The sequence below is a fragment of the Limanda limanda genome, chromosome 15 (genome assembly GCF_963576545.1).
Source record: "Limanda limanda chromosome 15, fLimLim1.1, whole genome shotgun sequence".
Classification (NCBI taxonomy): Eukaryota; Metazoa; Chordata; class Actinopteri; order Pleuronectiformes; family Pleuronectidae; genus Limanda; species Limanda limanda.
The window spans coordinates 9,454,508-9,472,525 of NC_083650.1; the positions used below are offsets into that span (position 1 = coordinate 9,454,508).

The 18,018-nt window shown below is 40.4% G+C and overlaps 2 protein-coding genes and 1 non-coding gene across 3 annotated transcripts; 1 reads left to right on the plus strand and 2 right to left on the minus strand.

Moving 5' to 3' along the window:
- Positions 1–4,556: 4,556 nt before the first annotated feature.
- trnal-cag (transfer RNA leucine (anticodon CAG)) lies at positions 4,557–4,639 on the minus strand. Its single transcript has one exon. It is a non-coding gene; the product is annotated as a tRNA-Leu (tRNA).
- Positions 4,640–7,293: 2,654 nt separating this feature from the next.
- Positions 7,294–12,437, minus strand: polh (polymerase (DNA directed), eta). Its single transcript, XM_061087525.1, has 10 exons — positions 12,207–12,437; positions 11,149–11,283; positions 10,833–11,065; positions 10,533–10,711; positions 10,329–10,432; positions 10,101–10,220; positions 9,717–9,840; positions 9,536–9,601; positions 9,211–9,383; positions 7,294–9,124 (listed from the first exon to the last, which is right to left on the minus strand). Exons 1-10 carry the CDS (start codon positions 12,341–12,343, stop codon positions 8,161–8,163), a joined length of 2,235 nt encoding a protein of 744 aa, XP_060943508.1. The 5' UTR covers positions 12,344–12,437; the 3' UTR covers positions 7,294–8,160.
- Positions 12,438–13,213: 776 nt separating this feature from the next.
- LOC133020889 (uncharacterized) lies at positions 13,214–16,367 on the plus strand. Its single transcript, XM_061087630.1, has 10 exons — positions 13,214–13,479; positions 13,590–13,910; positions 14,088–14,390; positions 14,517–14,568; positions 14,780–14,877; positions 15,014–15,048; positions 15,438–15,494; positions 15,601–15,651; positions 15,811–15,885; positions 16,031–16,367. The coding sequence occupies exons 1-10, from the start codon at positions 13,434–13,436 to the stop codon at positions 16,115–16,117; spliced, it is 1,125 nt and encodes a 374-aa protein (XP_060943613.1). The 5' UTR covers positions 13,214–13,433; the 3' UTR covers positions 16,118–16,367.
- The last annotated feature ends 1,651 nt before the right edge of the window (positions 16,368–18,018 follow it).

Here is an 18,018-nt window from a genome sequence, read left to right on the forward strand (position 1 = left end):
GAGGTCTGAACCTACTCATTGTCTTTACATTGTTCTTAATCAAACCAACACAGTTTCACTCTTTTACAATCATTTAAAACCTGTTTTCCCTTTTGAATTCAAGTGTAGTATTTTGATCGTTATTTGGGTGAAATGCAATATTTATGTTCAGTTCCAATTTGTGTGTCATGATGTACATGAATAAACCTTTTGTCTTTATTTGTTTTGTTGTCTTAATGTCTCACACACATTCAATGTTTTGTATATTGACTCACATGTCAGAGGTAACTCTCAATCCACAAAATTGAGTTAAAAAAACTGTTTCTTTTCCTTGAAGGGCTCCCTCCTCCTTATCTGTGTCCTAGCTTATGCAAGACAATGCAAGGCCTGTAAAAGTGCTTGAAAAAAAATAAAATCCCAAAAGTTTTGGAGAAGTCATGGAAATTTGTTATATTCATATTGTCATGTGTAGTAGAGATGGAATCTATGCACAACCAAAACGTTGGCTACAAATGGAAAAATACATTCCATGGGTTACAACAGACCAATTTGTGTGTGCAGGGCAAATGGCCAAATAACCAAAGACCATGTTACACAATTCAAATCTATTTTGGTATATTGTCCATGTATTTTTGCATGTGCAGGGTATGGTGATATTGAGTCCTGAAAATAAGCCACCAAACTAGCTAACTAATTGCAACAATGGAGTTAGCTACATGTGAGTTAGCTTAATTTAGTGCGTTGAAAGCTTCTTTGTGGGGGGGTTATTGAATGAAGAGAAGGAACCGGACAAAGTAAAGCAGCCTGTTAATAAATCTATCTGGGCAAACACGGCCATAGTTTGATTTTTTAGCTTTAGCTATGGGTTAGCTTAGAGTCTAAGATAGCCCTTAGCTAAAGTGGTTCCTGTGGATTTTTTCAAATGTCGCTAACGAAAGGGGATTAACTTCCTGCCCTAATTTGAAATTTATGTTTCTGGAAACGAGAACCCGACACACGAGCGGTTGTGTTGTTTGAGAGTCAACCATTTATAAACAAACAACAGTTAACAACTGCTGGTAAGGAGACGTGCTGAGTTTTAAAACGCTTCCAATTCTTAGGGACGCTGACTGGGCGAGAGCAGCCGACATCCAGGGGAAAACAGCCGTCCGATGAGGATATTAAGGTACGGAAAGGATACATGGATGTTGTTTATACACGTTCAGAGCAAGAGTGAGTGAGGAGACTGAGGGCTCCTCTATTTATAGGCTGCCTCTCACAGACTCTGCCCCTTTGTCTCTTCCAATGTGATTCTTTAATTCTATGAATAAAAATAAACTTATTTAAATATATTATCATTCATGATACCGTGTATCTATGAATATAATATATTTTATTGGACTTAAGTGATATATTTATTTATGTTCTATTTAAAATAAAAATGTGACCTGTGATTTAAACAAATTTCGTATCGATAAACTGTGATTGTTTAACTCACATATCAAATTACATGTTTTTTATTTGAGTTGTCTACATCCATGTATTGTTTTGTTATAAATCATGTTATTTCTACTTTGTGACGTCTACGAATTGTCTTTTTTCAAGTCTTTGTGAGTTTCTCTGGTTCTTGTGAGTAAATCAATATATATATATTTTTCATTATTCTTTTTGATGAGTGTAATTAGGACAATATGTTGCAAAGAATATCTGGACTTAGATAAACACTGTTGTTCTGAAGTTAGAAGGTTTTAGGTTTGGTCTGGTGAAATTACATCTGTAATTTTTACCGTATGGGACACTATTGTTTGTTTGTTAATTATGTAAAATTCAATAAACAGATTGTTAAAAAAAAAGAAAAGAAGGTTTTAGGTTTAGGCAAAGGTCCATAGTGGTTAGGGCCAGGATCCATGGTTAGGTTTTAGGCAGAGAGAACATGTGTTAGGTTTAGGCAATAGTAGTGTAGGTTTAGGTTTGGGTATAAAATGGTTAAGGTTAGGGCAATAGGCCACGGCCAGTCTTATTTAGTCTAGTTCAGAGGTTAAGTTCAGGCAAGGGTCCATAGTGGTTAGGGCAAGAGTCTAAGGTTAGGTTAAGGAAGAGAGAGTGTGTGTGAGTTATGTTTAGGCAATAATAGTGTAGGTTTAGGTTAATGCTTGGGTAGAAAATTGTTATGATTAGGGCCCTAATCCACGGCCAGGATTCTAAACCCACTGTACACTCTATGAATTGGGTCTCCTGGGTGCTGAGGATTATCTGCATTCTAATTAAATGCCCCATGTTGTTTAGGAGTCATGAAATATTCACAAAATTGTTGAATTTATTTTAACATTCAGGCCAATTGGTTCTTTCGTGTTTAGGAGGAAGATCCATCTTCTCTCCCTTTTCTTTTGTTCTATATCGGTCAAAGAAAAATTGTATTGGAGGCCTGCTACTCTAAGTGATTGTGGTCCATGTCATATGAAGTGTTTGACTAGAGGAGTATCTGTGTTTATCGTGTGTCTCAATTTATACCTGTGTTGCACCATTCTTGTGGCTATGGGATTTTTGTTTCTCCTACATACTGTTTTATACATTTTCAAAGAATATTATGTATGATCGAACGTCTGTGGTGTGAAATGCTGTGAAATTATGAAATTAATCTTGGTATGTGTGTTTCTGACGGATTTAAGTTTACAAAACACTTTTACACAACAGATTGTTTTTCTTGTGATGCATTGATGTGAGTGTTGCCTTAACTAGCAGGTCTTCTAAATGTTTATTCCTCCTGTAAACCGAAATTACTTGGAATCTGTCCAGTAATCTTTGATCTTGAATCATTGTTTGAAAATTGTTTTTAAGATTGTTGTTGATTACTCCACTCATAGTAGATAATGTTGTTATAAGAGGAATAATTTCTTTATCTATTTTAAAGTGTGTTAAAAATGATCATGAATATCCCCTATTACGTAGAGCACTAAACAGTATTTTGACTGCTGCTGTTAATCTGAATTTCGTGTATATATTTTGCGTAAACTAACCAGCTGTGACTTTATTAGTCCCCTGTATAGACATAGATTAGCGATGATTTTAAAAGCGCTAAGCTAAGTGAGCTGCTGGTGTTTTACAAGCTAGCGGGAGAGTAACACCTGTGTTTTTTGTTTGAGGACAGAAGTGAAAGATCTGCTCGGTAAACGGTGCCGAGATGAACTCCTTAGTAAAGGCTGAAAATACAAACTGCCTTGCGCCTACTGTGCAGGAGGAGTAGGTAAAGTGCAGGGGTCTGAGGATGTGCTCCAACAATGTGCTTGCGACATATTCCAGGACTTGTCCCAACTGATCACCACCATGTAACGTGAACTCTCCTGTTTGTTTACATTTGACCAATTCCTCCTGCTTAAAGATATCGATTAGTTCGCTTTAAATGTCTATTGATGTGCTTTTTTCTTATAACACATGAAGTAGCATGTGTATTAGGGCTGTATAAGCAGTTAGTCACTTTGTTTAGCTCTCAGTTGCTACCTATTCACAGCAGTGCAAAGGCTTTTTATGTTGTCCCAAAATCCACTGTATTCTCAGCGAACACTCATATGTCCGCTGTTGTGCGGAGAGGGAATAAGAGAGGACCCGCGTAGATCGCTCATACTGGGCTTTGAGCTCATTTATTCTGTGTGTCCTTACTTCGGACTGCTGTGGGTAGGAGTCTTCAAAGTTTCTGTGTTTGGTTTAATAATGGAGTTAATATCCGCTTTCAACAACCGCCAAAAAAAAATGAGATGCACCGGTCTTGTTGACCTCACTGCAGGAAGAACAAACACATACTGTTGTGTCCACTCTGCTCGGCAGACTCGGTTTTCAACGTCAACTTTCCTGACTTTTGATAACACCATATTTCGCCTTCATCTCCATCTGCTTGCTTCTCTCTACCTAGGATTGAACCTTGATTCACTTAATTTATACATACATATAAGGATCAAAGGACATACAATCTTAAAATTGCATCCTAGAATTCCTATAAGTACATTTGTGACTTTGATCTGAACCAACCGGCAACAATACACCATATTAAGAAAAAATAAAATAATACATTTTCACCACTTTCTAATTTTCTGCCTCAAAAAGCAAATTCATTTTCCTGAAAAATAATAATAATAATCCTTACAATTTCAATAGGGCCTCACTGTCTGTCAGTCCTCGGGCAGTGCCCTAACATCTAACCTCAAGTTCTTCAGAGCACAAAAACATAAATATTTCATGTTATTTGTGTCACACACTTTTGATCGATATTTTACCTCAAAATATTTTCTGATACACTTCAGATTTTATTAAAATAACATTCAGCCTTACTTCTGCATTATATTAGGATAGCTTACTTTACTAATATGATTAATTTAAAATAATAACATTAATAATAATAAGTATTTGTGCATAATTTGCATTCCGAGCTTTCATGATAACAGTGAGTAAGACTGAGTCCAGAAAGCTTGTGTAACACACTGGTACATAAACAACCCGCTTTGAAATTAGAGTTGTCAAACAGGTGGGACTGTCTGTGCAGTGAAAGTGGGAAACCTTGGTTACAGCTCGTTTATTATTGTTTATGTATATTCTAAAAAGGTTATTGTCAGAAGTGGGATTCGAACCCACGCCTCCAGAGGAGACTGCGACCTGAACGCAGCGCCTTAGACCGCTCGGCCATCCTGACATGCTGCACTGTGGAGATAACACGCGGTAATAACTGTCAAGAGGGGGGAGGGGCGCTGACAGACAAAGGAAGTGGGGCCCAGATAGAAACACACTGGCAATTCCCTATAGCCCTGGGCATATTTGTTTTTTCTGTTCTTTTAAAAGCAATGAGTGTAGATAATACTGCTTTATTAAGAAATATTTCGCTTAATTTTGCTGTTTGTGTGCATGTCTGCATTATAAATAGGGCACACTGGGTAAATGGGGTCAAGAATGAGGATCACTTCAGCAATGCTACAGACAGAAAGGGGGGCATAGTGTCTGCAACCCAAGAGCTACAGCTTTGATTATGAAACAGCATTATGGATCTGTGTAAGGCAGGGGTTCTCAAAATTTTGCAAGCTGGGCCCCCCCAAAGCTGGTTAGGGGTAGTTGGGGCGATCCAGAAACCCAAAGGGCGGGTAATCATCTTGTATCAGTATGTTATTTTCTCTTCAATAACCTTCTACGTAAGACGAGGAGTGTTTATTTTGATTATGCACCATTACCTATGATGCAATGAAAATAACTCAAGTAGCAAAACACTTTGCAGCTCAGCTGACGGGGCTCAGGGTATTTTGAGTCTGTCAACCTTTAAGTGTGTGTTATGGGTCAGTACCATAGACTGTATGGTCACTGCCCTTGAAGTCTTCAGTGAGGAGGCCTATTTCCAAACGGAAAAATAATGTGCATGTATATAAATATGTGTATGTATAGCGTATATGGTTTTTTTCAATTTTGTTTACAAAGAAACATGATCCACCCGGCATGCAAGACGCTGCTGCCTCTGTTTAGAATCGCATGTTTTAGAAAAAGTCTTATTCGGCATTCCTGACACCCCCAGCATTAGTGACATAATTACTATATATGGTTGAATATTCCTGCCCTGCAATCCTATCTATTTCCCCTGCTGCCATAACAATCAGACGTCATGGTAAATTCCACCTGGTCTTATCAGTTAGCTCACATAGATTCTTGGCCCTCAGACTGTGTTTAAGTGCTGGTCAAAGGATAAGAAATGTTATCTAAGGTCACAACAGTCCTCAACTGTAAACGTTTCCTTTATCTTCCTCAGACTCTGTGTAGCTGATATCATAGTTATGAGATGAGGTACTGCCTTAATCCTTCCCATAGATTTGACTGTGTCTGCAATATTGTGTGTATTAATACTGTGTTTTCTGCAATTTTTAGGCAAGTGACTCAATCCCATTTTGCTAATTTAATGCACCTTGCTCGTGAAAGCATTTGTGGGCATGTAAATCAGTGAAAGGAAAACTGTAGCTGATGAGGTATGACCTTTTTCCTTTATCCTCTCCTTTGCACCCTTTTCCAGCTGGAACGACAAGGGAGCATCTTGGTCTCGCTATGGCCCTGGAGGTGCCCATCTTCATCGTCATCAGTAAGGTGGACCTGTGCTCGCGGACCACCGTGGAGCGCACAGTGCGGCAGCTGGAGCGTGTCTTGAAGCAGCCGGGCTTACGTGCAACGTTGTAAACAAAAACATCTACTGAAATTGGTGCCATCACCAGAAACACCTTTTGTGTGGAAGATGACTTAAAAAATGAATGTTCACCTCAGCTCTGTTCGAGGCTGTTGGCCTTAACATCTGTTACATTGCATGTTGATGTGATTTATACACAGGTCGTTGTCCCACAGACATCGATGATAGACGACACCTGCAGTGTGTGCCCTGTTTTGTTGCACCCACACAGTTGTTATGCACTCGTTTTTTGTGCACTCAAAGAAACTTATAATGCATTTGAACCAAACTAATTTTTAGCCTTCATCAAGAGTTATACCAGGTGTTCAGGTTTGTTTTAAAGCAGCCGAGAAGTATTTTATAGACTTCTAGTACTTCTCAATTTTACAATTCTGTGCAGCTTTTTCACTGTTGCATTCTTCTTAATGAAACCAGCAGTTTCACTCTTTTACCATCATTTAAAACCTGTTTTCCTTTTGAATTCAAATGTAATATTTTGACCATTATTTGGGTGAAATGTAATATTTATGTCCAGATCCAATTTGCGTGTCATGATGTACAATGTATTTGCTATATATTATAATATTTTCAGAGAGTTGGCCAGCTTCTCATACCTGGACACTGCACGCCTGATGTATTCTCCCTCGTCTGCCTGGTCTTTGAAAAAGTTTTTTCGTGCTTCGTCTCAAAGTGGCGCTTAACGCTGGACCGTTGGCAAAGCATATTTTCTAAACATAAAGTGCACACAGCACGTCCTTATTAAAAAACGAATCCCTAGTCTTCTTCCCATAAGGCCTGAAATGGCCGGGCCTTCAGTTTTTTAGACAGCGGACATGCCATCGCTATTACACCTGAGCGGATGCCCTTCGCAGAGATTCCTGCGGGAAACCATAGCGGGAAACTGCGAACAGCGCCGGCTGGGACTGGGAGGCTTCTTCTTATAATCATTTAATGGCGATTAAACATTTAATAGCCTACGGTGCAATACTGGCACCTAGCGGCTGGGAGGTGTTAATACAGGCTGCATGACGGCAAAACCTTTGAACATTTCTTTAATAGGAAATCGACTGCGTGCCAATGATTATGGCGCCGCGTGCCGTGCCTAAGGTTGCCGACCGCTGATGTACATGAATAAACCTTTTATTGTCTTTATTTGTTTTGCTGTCTTAATATCTCGGTCATGTCACACATTCAGTGTTGTGTATATGGACTCACATGTCAGAGGAATCTATCAATCCACAAAATTGAGTTAAAAAAAAAAAGTATCTGGTTCCTATCTAATGCAAGACAATGCAAGAGTTATCTAGTCAACAAACTGTCTTTCAGCGCTTGAGCACAACAGCTGTAGCAGAGTGGAACCAAAACAGGACGACAGGGCACTGAGAATATTAACAGTCTAACCAACCCATGGTTTTACATTATGTATGGCATTCAATTATAAAATAACTAGGCAGATGCGTTTATATCACAGGCCTTAGAACAAACATTTACTTTTATAAATCAGTTTCCATTTGTAGTTTGAATTGGGAGTGTCTACGTGAAAAACAATGAGTTTTACAACTGTTTTGTATTTGTTTTCAACAACCTAAATGTTAGACAGGTCTGCTGGTCTTATTAACAGTAGGACTGGTGTTGTGTATTTAACGGATTAACTATAGATTCCCCTGAAAACCACTGAAGAAATGTTTTCTAACAGGAATGTTTGGATCCCTGAGTGCACGCCAGCTCCATTTATATTCAAATCTATACTCTTACAAAACATGTATCTCTTGAGTTCAGTAATATACTGACTAGTGGCCCCTGCTGGTAGGTCAGAATACTACAAGAATCCTAAATATACTCAGGTTGGCAAAATAATTGCTGAAAGTTTTAGCTTCAAAAACTTATGAGATAAAGCGTATTACCATCAATCATTCAAGGCACTGTTACATTATGGCTTTCCATCCATTTAAGAGCAAATTACATTGTAAGCATTTCCATTATTTTAATTTTAGTTAAAAAAGGTTTTCTACAGTACATGTTCAGTTCTTCTTAAAAAAAGAATCCAGAGTGGCCGTTCTTCCACCCTGAGAGCGGGGTCTTTTTGGTTGTGGTCCTGCCTGGCCTCTGGTTTTTGTTTTGCCCCGGGCGGACTGGGTCGTGCCGGCTGCAGCCACCCTGAACGTAGATGCAGAGGAGGAAGAGGCAGAGACAGATGATGACCCCGCAGATGAAGTGAGTGAATTTTGGAGGTCCAGAGCAAAGTGATAGTCATTGTGTTCAGGCATTTCCCAGACCAACACGTCCTGGCCACAGCGTTCACAGTTTAAGAGGTCCTCTCTGGCCACACTGGCAGGACGGGGAATTCCCTCTGGACCAGTGTCCACTTCACCCTTTAACTCTTCACATGGTGTCTGGTGAAATGTAAACTCTGAGATAGTTTTTTCCTGCAGGCCTGATAAAACAGCAACAGTGTCTTCTAATTCCACTTTTTTATTAATACTCCCGGGTCCGACTTCTGCTTCAGTGGTGCTCAGCGTCGGGGCCGCGGCCTGGAAGCTTCTCTCAAGACTCTTTTTGTGGAAGAAAGAGGAAATGCCAGGATGGGGGCTGATCAAACCGCTTTTAGAGTGAGAGGAAACTGATGAAACTGAGATATTGGCATCTGTCTCCAACTGACTACACGTTCTAGATGTTTTATGAGAGGAGGAGGAACATGGGAAAATTCCTTTGGAGACTCCATCTTCATCCTCCTCATCTTCTTCTTTCATCACCTTCACTTTGTGTTTCTCAGCCACCTTTTGAAAGAAGGACTGAATGGTGCCGGGTTGTTTGCATGTCGAGTTATTTTTCAGGTCCAAGGTCGGCTGGGTGGAGGACTGAGTGGTTGAGAAGAGGCTCTGGGTCGAGGTGACATCACTGGAAAGGAAACCAGCCATCCCCCCTGCTGATGGAGCATCACTGAATTTGCTCGCAGAAAGGTGTAGCAGGGTGAGAGCTGGAGCCCTGGAGGACATGATGCAATAAAAATAAGTGGATTCCTTCAACCAGATACTCAATATATTTAACAGTATTATTGTTATTCTAATTACCATGTGGCCTGGTGGTTTCCTGCTGTGTTCAGGCTCTTGATTATGGCAAAGCTGTCACTAGAAATTTTGGTTGCTTCGTAGCGCACTAAAGCACAACAGCGAGAGAAGCTGCTCTGCTTCTTATCCCCGAGCTGACGTACACCAACTGTCAGCTGCTTAGACACTCGACCGTTCTGTAATGTGGTGAAAGTGGAAAAAGTACCAATATAGAACCAAGAGGTATTTACTGAAAATTACATCAGGGAAACCCAGAAGAAGAAACACTGAATACTGCTGTAATACGGGAAGAAACATTGCACAACCACACAAGGCTTTTTTTTCTCACCACTTCTCTGTCCTTGGTCAGCCGCTCCTCCAGCTCAAGAGCCAGTTGATGAAGCCAGTACTGTACCTACACACAGGTTATTAATAATCAGCAGGAAAAAAAAGAAAATACTTTCAGTATCAGTCGAAATGAGATTATAAAGTTAGATCCAGATCCTGAGGCAGAAGTTAGTTATCCGTACTTGCTCTTTCGTGGCCAGTGATGTTTTCCCAGGGAAGTTTTTACTGCAGCCGATGGACTTGGGAAGCTGTCTGGGTTTCACTGCTTCAAACTCAATCCCCCGACACAAGTCATACAACCACTGGCTGCAAAACAGAGACATTTGGTAGTGAATGCAATTGGTAATCAAATATTTTTTGTACAAAAAGTTTTTGAATGGGGCATCGTGCAAACTGGGCCCAAAGTCTGAGGAGTAAAAAGTTAGTTGGGTAATCCATGTTATTCAATTGTTGTCAATACCACTTGAAATTCTGACTGTTTGAAAAAAGAAATTTAAAGACTAGGACAGATTAGTGTTAACCAGTCCTCTCAAGAGACTTTTGCCCTTGTTCTGTTCTCATCTCACCCTGTTTTTTCTCCAAAGTGCTGCCCCAGCTGGGCCTGCGAGAAGCGGGTCAGATCTCCCATGTTCTCTATTCCCAGAGTTTCTTTAATGGAGGCTCCCAGCTTACCCCCCAGGTTACGACTGCATGGATGAAATACAGCATGTTGTAATTAAAAAATCTCTTTTTAGAATAAACGAAAAATATGTGATTAATAAAAACTTAACGGCAATGTAATCCTTTGAACTCACATCTTGGTGATGGGTAAAGAGTTGAAAAGTTCTGCTACAGAGTCCAAAGGCAGAACAGTTTGTCTTTTAGGTTTGTTCAGTCCACAGGCGAGTTTGGCCAGTACCTGAAGAAATAGAACATGTGACGACAGCTAAGATGACTGCAGCCCTTTAAAGTGAACACTTAAAGCACTATACACACTGTACATAGGAACTAAACAATACCTTATTGTGCGATATCCCTGCTGAACAGCTGAATCCTGTATGTTTCTCCACGGCTGCTCTCATCTCCTCAACAATGATCGCCCCCACAGTCAGCTGCACTTCTGCAGAGCTCTGCGCCCCTGTCAGGAGAACAGGTAAGGATTCCAGCCACTGCTGCAGACCTCTGGACCTCAGCTCCTCTGAGGACAAATATTACATTGTTATGGAGGGATTCATCCTCCTAGGGTTTTCTCAATACCGGCTTCACCTGTCCAGTAGTGAAACAAATATTTGAGTAATCAGTTGGTTTTGGTTACCTACCTTTATCTAAGACAGAATCCTCTTCAGGTGCTTCCAGGTCAGGTGAGCTTTGTGGGTACCCCTGGATGTAGGTGGCCCTCAGCAAGTGAGGCCCTATTTGTTTGTCGGCCATGTCTTTCAGCCGCTGCTGGACCGCAGCCGTCAGATCCATGTAGGCCTCATCGATGCTGGCTCTCTCAATCACAGCAAAGCGAGACATCACCTCAATCACCTCCACACTCGCCTCCCTGTAACTACACCAGGAGTGAGCTATCAAAATAACATATTTACAAGGCCCGGGGGTGCAGAGGTAACATAGTTCATGACCGGCACTTACTGCGTTAGGTCTGCCTTGCCGTGAGACTCACGCACTCGTGCCACCTGGAGGTCTGGGCACAGTTTCTTTGCATCGTCCACCCACATGTTCCTGGTGACCCCATGGGCCCTGGCTTCGTAGCTCACAGCTATAATGCTAGTAGAAGATATTTAGTTGAGAACCACATCAAGTTACGTTTATATATTTCGACAAAGCATGTTAACAGTAAGTCCAAGTGGTAATCTGTGGGAGGTGGGGTCGGGTAAGCTCCCAACACAGAGACAGCGATTTGAATGGTTCGTGCAACTGAAAAGACACAAGCTGAGTGTAGGGTCCCCTGTGAAGTGGGTAGTGTCAGTCACTCACTTCATATGTGGCCCTGGATGCATTTGCAGTGTGAATGTGTTTGAGTGATCGGATCTCAAGACACAACACGTTACTATCAGGTCGAGACGTGTCACTGCAATGCTGCCAGGTCAAAACATTTACCAGGAGTAAGTCAGAGGTTACAGGGAGGCTGTTCAACTCCAACTCCAGAGACCATCTCCGTTCCCTTCTAAGTTAAATGGTTTTATGGGGGGAGGGTGAAAACGGCCGGTAAATGGATCTCAAGCTCAAATTTGTGTGTCTGACTCTTATTTCTGACTGAACTTGAACTTTCAGACGCTCTAGAAGGTTATTTCCTGTCCTGTCATGTATTTCCCTTTCTCACTCCTGTTGGGATGGACCATTATAAACATAAACAAAAACATATCAGGATAAAACTTTCATACATGTTTACAGACTGTTATGATTAAACAATAGATAAACAACTAAACATTTTACAAATAGGTGGTGGAGAAATGATGTGTTAGACCTCTTTAAGCATTATATTCTATTGATTCAAAAATAACTACGGATGTAGTTTTATGGCCCAGCCTCCTGAGTTAATTAAGATTCTCACTCATCACAAACCCTTTCGATTCCGTTTCCTCCAGACACTGAGGGACCGTGGCGATATGCCGAGCAGTGATCTCCACATTCAGAGGCTTCAGTTGCATGAACCAGTAAGAACAGGTGTCTCTGTGTCAGGAACTCACCTGCCTCCTTTCCACGTCTTGTACTGGGCCACCACACAGGGAGTGTGGTTCAGAGAGGCGTCCAGCCTCTGCTCCACCTGCACGTAGAAACAGTCCATGTCCACCAGCGCCACCACCCGCTCTCTGCCGTGCTCCATCCCCGGACAAGGGGCTCGCTCAGCGGGAGGGAGACGGGACGAGGCACCGGCTGCGGCTGCTCGACTCGCTGGAGTTGAACCGCGCGCCAGAGCTTCTGTTCCCGTCGCTTTGTTTATGACGCCAGCGAACGAAGTTACATAATGACGTCATCAAATGTCGACGCGGAGGTCGGCCATTTTTGGCGGACATTGTAGAAAAACACAACAGGTTTTTATTGTTTTTTTATTTAGAGAATAAAGAAAGAAAGAACAGGGAGTGAGGAAGATGGAGATAGAGAGAGAGAGAGAAGAAAGGAAGAAGAGAGGGAGGGGAAGAAGAAAGAAAGGAGTGAGGGGGAAAGAGAGATACAAAAGGAGGGGAGGAAGGAAGAAATAAATGAGGGAGGGAGAGAGAGAAAAGAAAAAATATATAAAAAGGACGGAGGGAGGGGAAGAAAAAGAATGGAAAGAGAGAAAGGAGTGGTAAGGAACGGAAGGAAGGAAGAAAGCACAATCTTAACCATAGATTGTGATAATTAGGTACAACGACCACCTGGCTCTAATGCTGACACACACACGCAAACACACACACACAATAACACTTCTGATATATCGGCCATATGTTAAATAACTGACAAAAATGGCCAAGATGTTCAAATCAAACCTTTATGACAGAAATGTAATTGAGACTCGGTATTTTACAGTTCAATCTCGTCGTTGACTCTGATCTTCATGATTATCTAATCCATTTTTTTTTATCAGTAATGATCAGTATCCACACAAGTAGGTTGACAGATATTGTGGGAAATGTTCGATCCATTGATCCTGTAGAACAACCCCCAGCTCACCAGATAATAGAGTGATCCCATGTACCAAACCCAACGAGGCCATATTGCTTCACCCAGAAAACAACTGTCATACATAAGAGGAAGTAGAATTGAAACATGCAATTGCATATTAAGTGCTATGTGGAGATAGCAATCCAAATGTATTTACCAATGTAATGCAACTTCCTCAGAATAGGAGGAAGACAATTTTTGTAAACTAGGAAGTAGAAATCCAGTCTTTCTTTGCACTGGGTTCGTTTTGTTCAGTTTCCTCAATCTCTTCCATGGCTCTTCATCTCAGTATTCTTCTCATCATCACTGGACTCACAGGTCAGACGCAGGGCTCATGTTAAATTTGTTCTTATACATTTGTTTATAAATTGTGATTTGGTGTGAGTTGCCAATTGTATCTGTTCAAACACTATTTGTTCTTGTTGCAGGAGTTCACAACACTGTAACCACCATCAGTAAAGTGTCGGTTAAGGCTGGAGGTTCGATCACCATCCCATGTCGCTATGGCTCAATGTACAGAGAAAACGTGAAGTACTTGTGTCAAGGTTACACGTTTTTCAACTGCAATTATGTAGTTCTAACAAACAAACCACATTATTCAGGAAAGGTTTTGATCTCTGATGACAAATCCCAGAGAATCTTCACTGTAACTATTAAAGATCTGAAGAACGCGGACGAATATTTCTGGTGTAGTGTGAAGATAATAGGAACAGATGATGGATCGCGATTTCAACTGTCACTCACCAATGGTAAGAGCCTTAACTCACCTTTGAGCACATTTCAAATACTTTAGACTGATTACTTTCTTTTAAGTTTTATGTGATTCTTTATTATCAAATGTTTTTAAATATTTTCCCAATTCCCAAACATCTGCCAGTTATTCATCCCACAATGTTATTTTAAATACTTATTATTTCCCCCCCAAGGTTTGCCTGATCTTTATGTGGATCATCAGGATATCAGTGGATTCATTGGAGAGAGTATAACCATCAGTTGTAACTACAGAAGAACTGATGGAGAAATTAAGTGGTGCAAATTGGGCAGCAGCTGTGTGACAGGGCTGTCGGGAGCAATAGATGGAACAAGCGTAACCATAGACTCCAGGGGCCTCGATGTTTTCCATGTGTCTATGAGCGGACTGTCAACAGAAAGCATCGGCTGGTATTTCTGCGTTAAAGGAGACTTAGAGATGCCAGTGCATGTCAATGTTACTGAGAAACCCACCACTAGTAAGTGCTCCCAGTGATTATGAACATAAATGCATTCCCTGTATAACCATTTGTAAATGTTTGATTCGTTTTTATGAATAATAATCGTGTTACTCTTTTAATCATTGTCCTGTTTTTGAATCATAGCCACTCTTGCAACAACCATATCGAACACCACTGGAGACAAAACAAAGCACAGGTCAGAAGTCTTTACATTTTAAAGAACTGAAAAAGTCCTGCCGTGTATGTTTTTAAAGACACTTTATAGAAACTTAGATTTGCATAGGCAATATTTAGAGATTAATTTGTAATTATTTAAAAAATATATAAAAGAGTGATGTATTTTACATTATATTGTGCTTATGAACATTGTGCTAAGTGCATCTGTGTGCTCAAAATGTACTCTGCAGCACTTCAATAGACCTAAAGAGCCTCATCATCACTCTGAGTTTGTTGATCGTCATTGTGCTGGTGACCTCGTGCGTCTGGTTTATGTTGAGAAAGCACAGTAAGTCTTAGCTGAACTGTGATAAATACAATTCATAACTAATTTGTTAGTGGTTTTTAAATTATTTTACTTAATATCTGGAGTACGGTGAACATTGAGAGGCAGTAACATGAGTTTCTCACTGTTTAACTTTTAGAGCAAAACAAGCCAGAATCATCAGCAATCACAATGGTAAGAGACGCCTGATATTTCCCATAATGGGGCCACAATTTACACAGAGGGGCCAATTATATGTCTAACATCAATGCACAATTCCAGATTCAGTCATGTGCACATTTAAGTCATTCATTTTACCCCCTGCCTGCCTCCCTGATTTATATATAGGTGAAGGTTAAAGGAAAATACTAAAACACAGTGAAATGTTAATACCATAGGGAATGAGCACAATTGAGATGGATTAAACTGGTGCTTGCAAGGTTATAGTCAGTTTTATAATGTGTTGGCCTTGGACCTATCTGTTTACAATGGTTCATGCATATGTCTCAAACATATTGATTATGAATTTGAATGTGAGGCACAACTGAAAACTTCTGAATCCATTTTGGTTTCCTCTTTCACAGGCTGAAGCGGATGCAACGTACTGCAATGTTAAACCCAAAATGAAAACTTCAGCGAAGGTAACACAGTTATTTCAAGAAATCAAGAGTGAATTTGAAAAGTTAGTCGACAGAATATCTGCAGCAGAAGTTGCGATTTACATTTTCCTTTCCCCTTTTGAAACAGTGTGAAGAGGAAGTGCTGTACTCGACTGTTGTGTTCCCATCATCAGACCAGGTAACCCTATAAATCAAAAATTTGGATTAAACTAGAAGACACAAACATGCTTAAACATGACTTATTATTTCACCAAGTGCAGCTAAATATAATCCGTTTAAAATCCAAAGAGAAAATCTACCATTTCAATATTTTTGTGTTTACCCCTCCCCCTCCAAGAGGCCATGTGCTGAAACTGACGTGGACGTGTTGTACAGTTCGGTGGTTACCATTAAAGACAAAAGAGTAAAACGGGTAAATATTAAAACTACTGATCTCAACTGTAAATTGTTTCTCATGTTCTGTATTTCACTTGTTTCAAATATTTTGTGTTCATGGTCTCAGAATATTGTTATTATCTTCTTCTCTAATGGTCACATTTACTTCTGTTCTCCAACAGGCTGAAGCGCAAGATATAGATGTTTCATACTTTGGCTCTGACCGGCCAAAATACTTGAACGGTTCTGTATCTGTAAATCACTATTAATGGGGTTTTTCCAGGATATACTGCAGCAATTAGTTTTAAACTGGTATTGCTTTGTTGTGCTGTAGTTTCTTTCTACTTTTTTCTACCATTCACTGACTAGAAAACATAAAGAAGCATTGGCCTGTTTGTTTGATAAATGGTATAAATAAAAAATTTGCATTTCCAGGGGATGAGATCATGTTCATAGTCTATTTCACAACAACCTCATACTGGGAACATACATTCAGGATTTTTGAAACTTTCCAATTCGTGAGAGGAGAATTACTGTATTATATTTTGTTTGATTTCATAGAAAAACCAAACAAAAAGTGATTTAGCGAGTAACACAATCAAATGAATTATGGATTATGGATTGCTTAATTCCCGAGGCCACCAGACTGGTGCTTGGCGCGTGGCCATCCTGTGGCCGTCTAGGCAGGCCTCCCGAAAAATATTATTTTGCTTTTTCTAGAATTATTTAGGGCCCGAGCACCGAATGGTGAGAGGCCCTATTGAAATTGTAATGATTATTATTAGGGCCCGAGCACCGAATGGTGAGAGGCCCTATTGAAATTGTAATGATTATTAGGGCCCGAGCACCTCCGGTGGGAGGCCCTATTGAAATTGAAAAGATTATTATTAGGGCCCGAGCACCTCCGGTGGGAGGCCCTATTGAAATTGAAATGATTATTATTATTATTATTATTATTATTATTCATCCAAATGAATTGGCTTTTTGAGGGCTTTCCCATGCTCAAAAAGTTGCTAAACTTTTCAGTAAATTAGAATGCGGTGGAAAATTACGTATTCTGGAGTATTTGGAAATGGGCGTGGCAAAATGGCTCAACAGCGCCACCTGGAACGCAGCCCCTAGGTTTCCCCATGGCCGATCTTCACCAAAATCGGGGAAAAGGTGTATCGTGACTAATCATACAAAAAAGCCTCAAGGAGCATTATGAAAAAAGCAACAGGAAGCCCGCCATTTTGGATTTAGTTGCCATTTTGGCCATATTTCACGTTTTTACTTTGATGTACTTGTCGAAGGGCTTTCATCGGATCAACTTCAAATTTAGATGAGTGCCATCACAACAATCTGCAAATGTAAAGTTATCAAAAGATAATTTTTTTATCACACCGTGTGATCGTGGCGTTCAACAAAGTCTGAAGGAAACACATTGACTCATATTTGAGTCAAATAAGCTGACCTGGCAATGTTTAGACACAAGATGGCAGTATAAGACCATGAATTGACCAAGGACCACATTGTCTTTCACAGGTCATAGGAGTTCTTTCAAACAGTTTTAATGTGTTGGAAACTCAGCTACACTTACATATGTTTGACAATTAATGTTGATAGATAACTTTACTACATGATTGAGGGTAAAAATAGTATATTTAACATGTACGTTACAGTGTGTGACCGTGGCCTGGCGACAGAGTTTGATTACACGCCATCGAAACACGAGCTTCTGTATCTCAGGCATATTTGGTTCAATCAAGTCCAAACTAGACATGTAAGACAAGAGTCGCGACCTGAAGACATCTGCAGAGACACCATGACTTTAAATCACAGCACCACCTGCTGGCTACAGGAAGTGAAGCGTTTATCCTTGCCACAGTTCAAAAAACGCATGCAACACGGAGATGAGAGCTTGGTCATTGAACGCTGTGTCTTCCCCGACCGTGACAGACTTGGAACGCGCGTGTGCTCGGGCCCGTTAGTGCTACAACGTAGCCCTAGTTATTAGGGCCCGAGCACCTCCGGTGGGAGGCCCTATTGAAATTGAAAAGATTATTATTATTATTATTATTATTTTTCTTCCCCAAGTTAAATTGGCTTTTTGAGGGCTTTCCCATGCTCAAATAGTTTCTAAACTTTGCAGTAAGTTAGAAATGTGTGAAAATGGCCATATTCTGTAGGA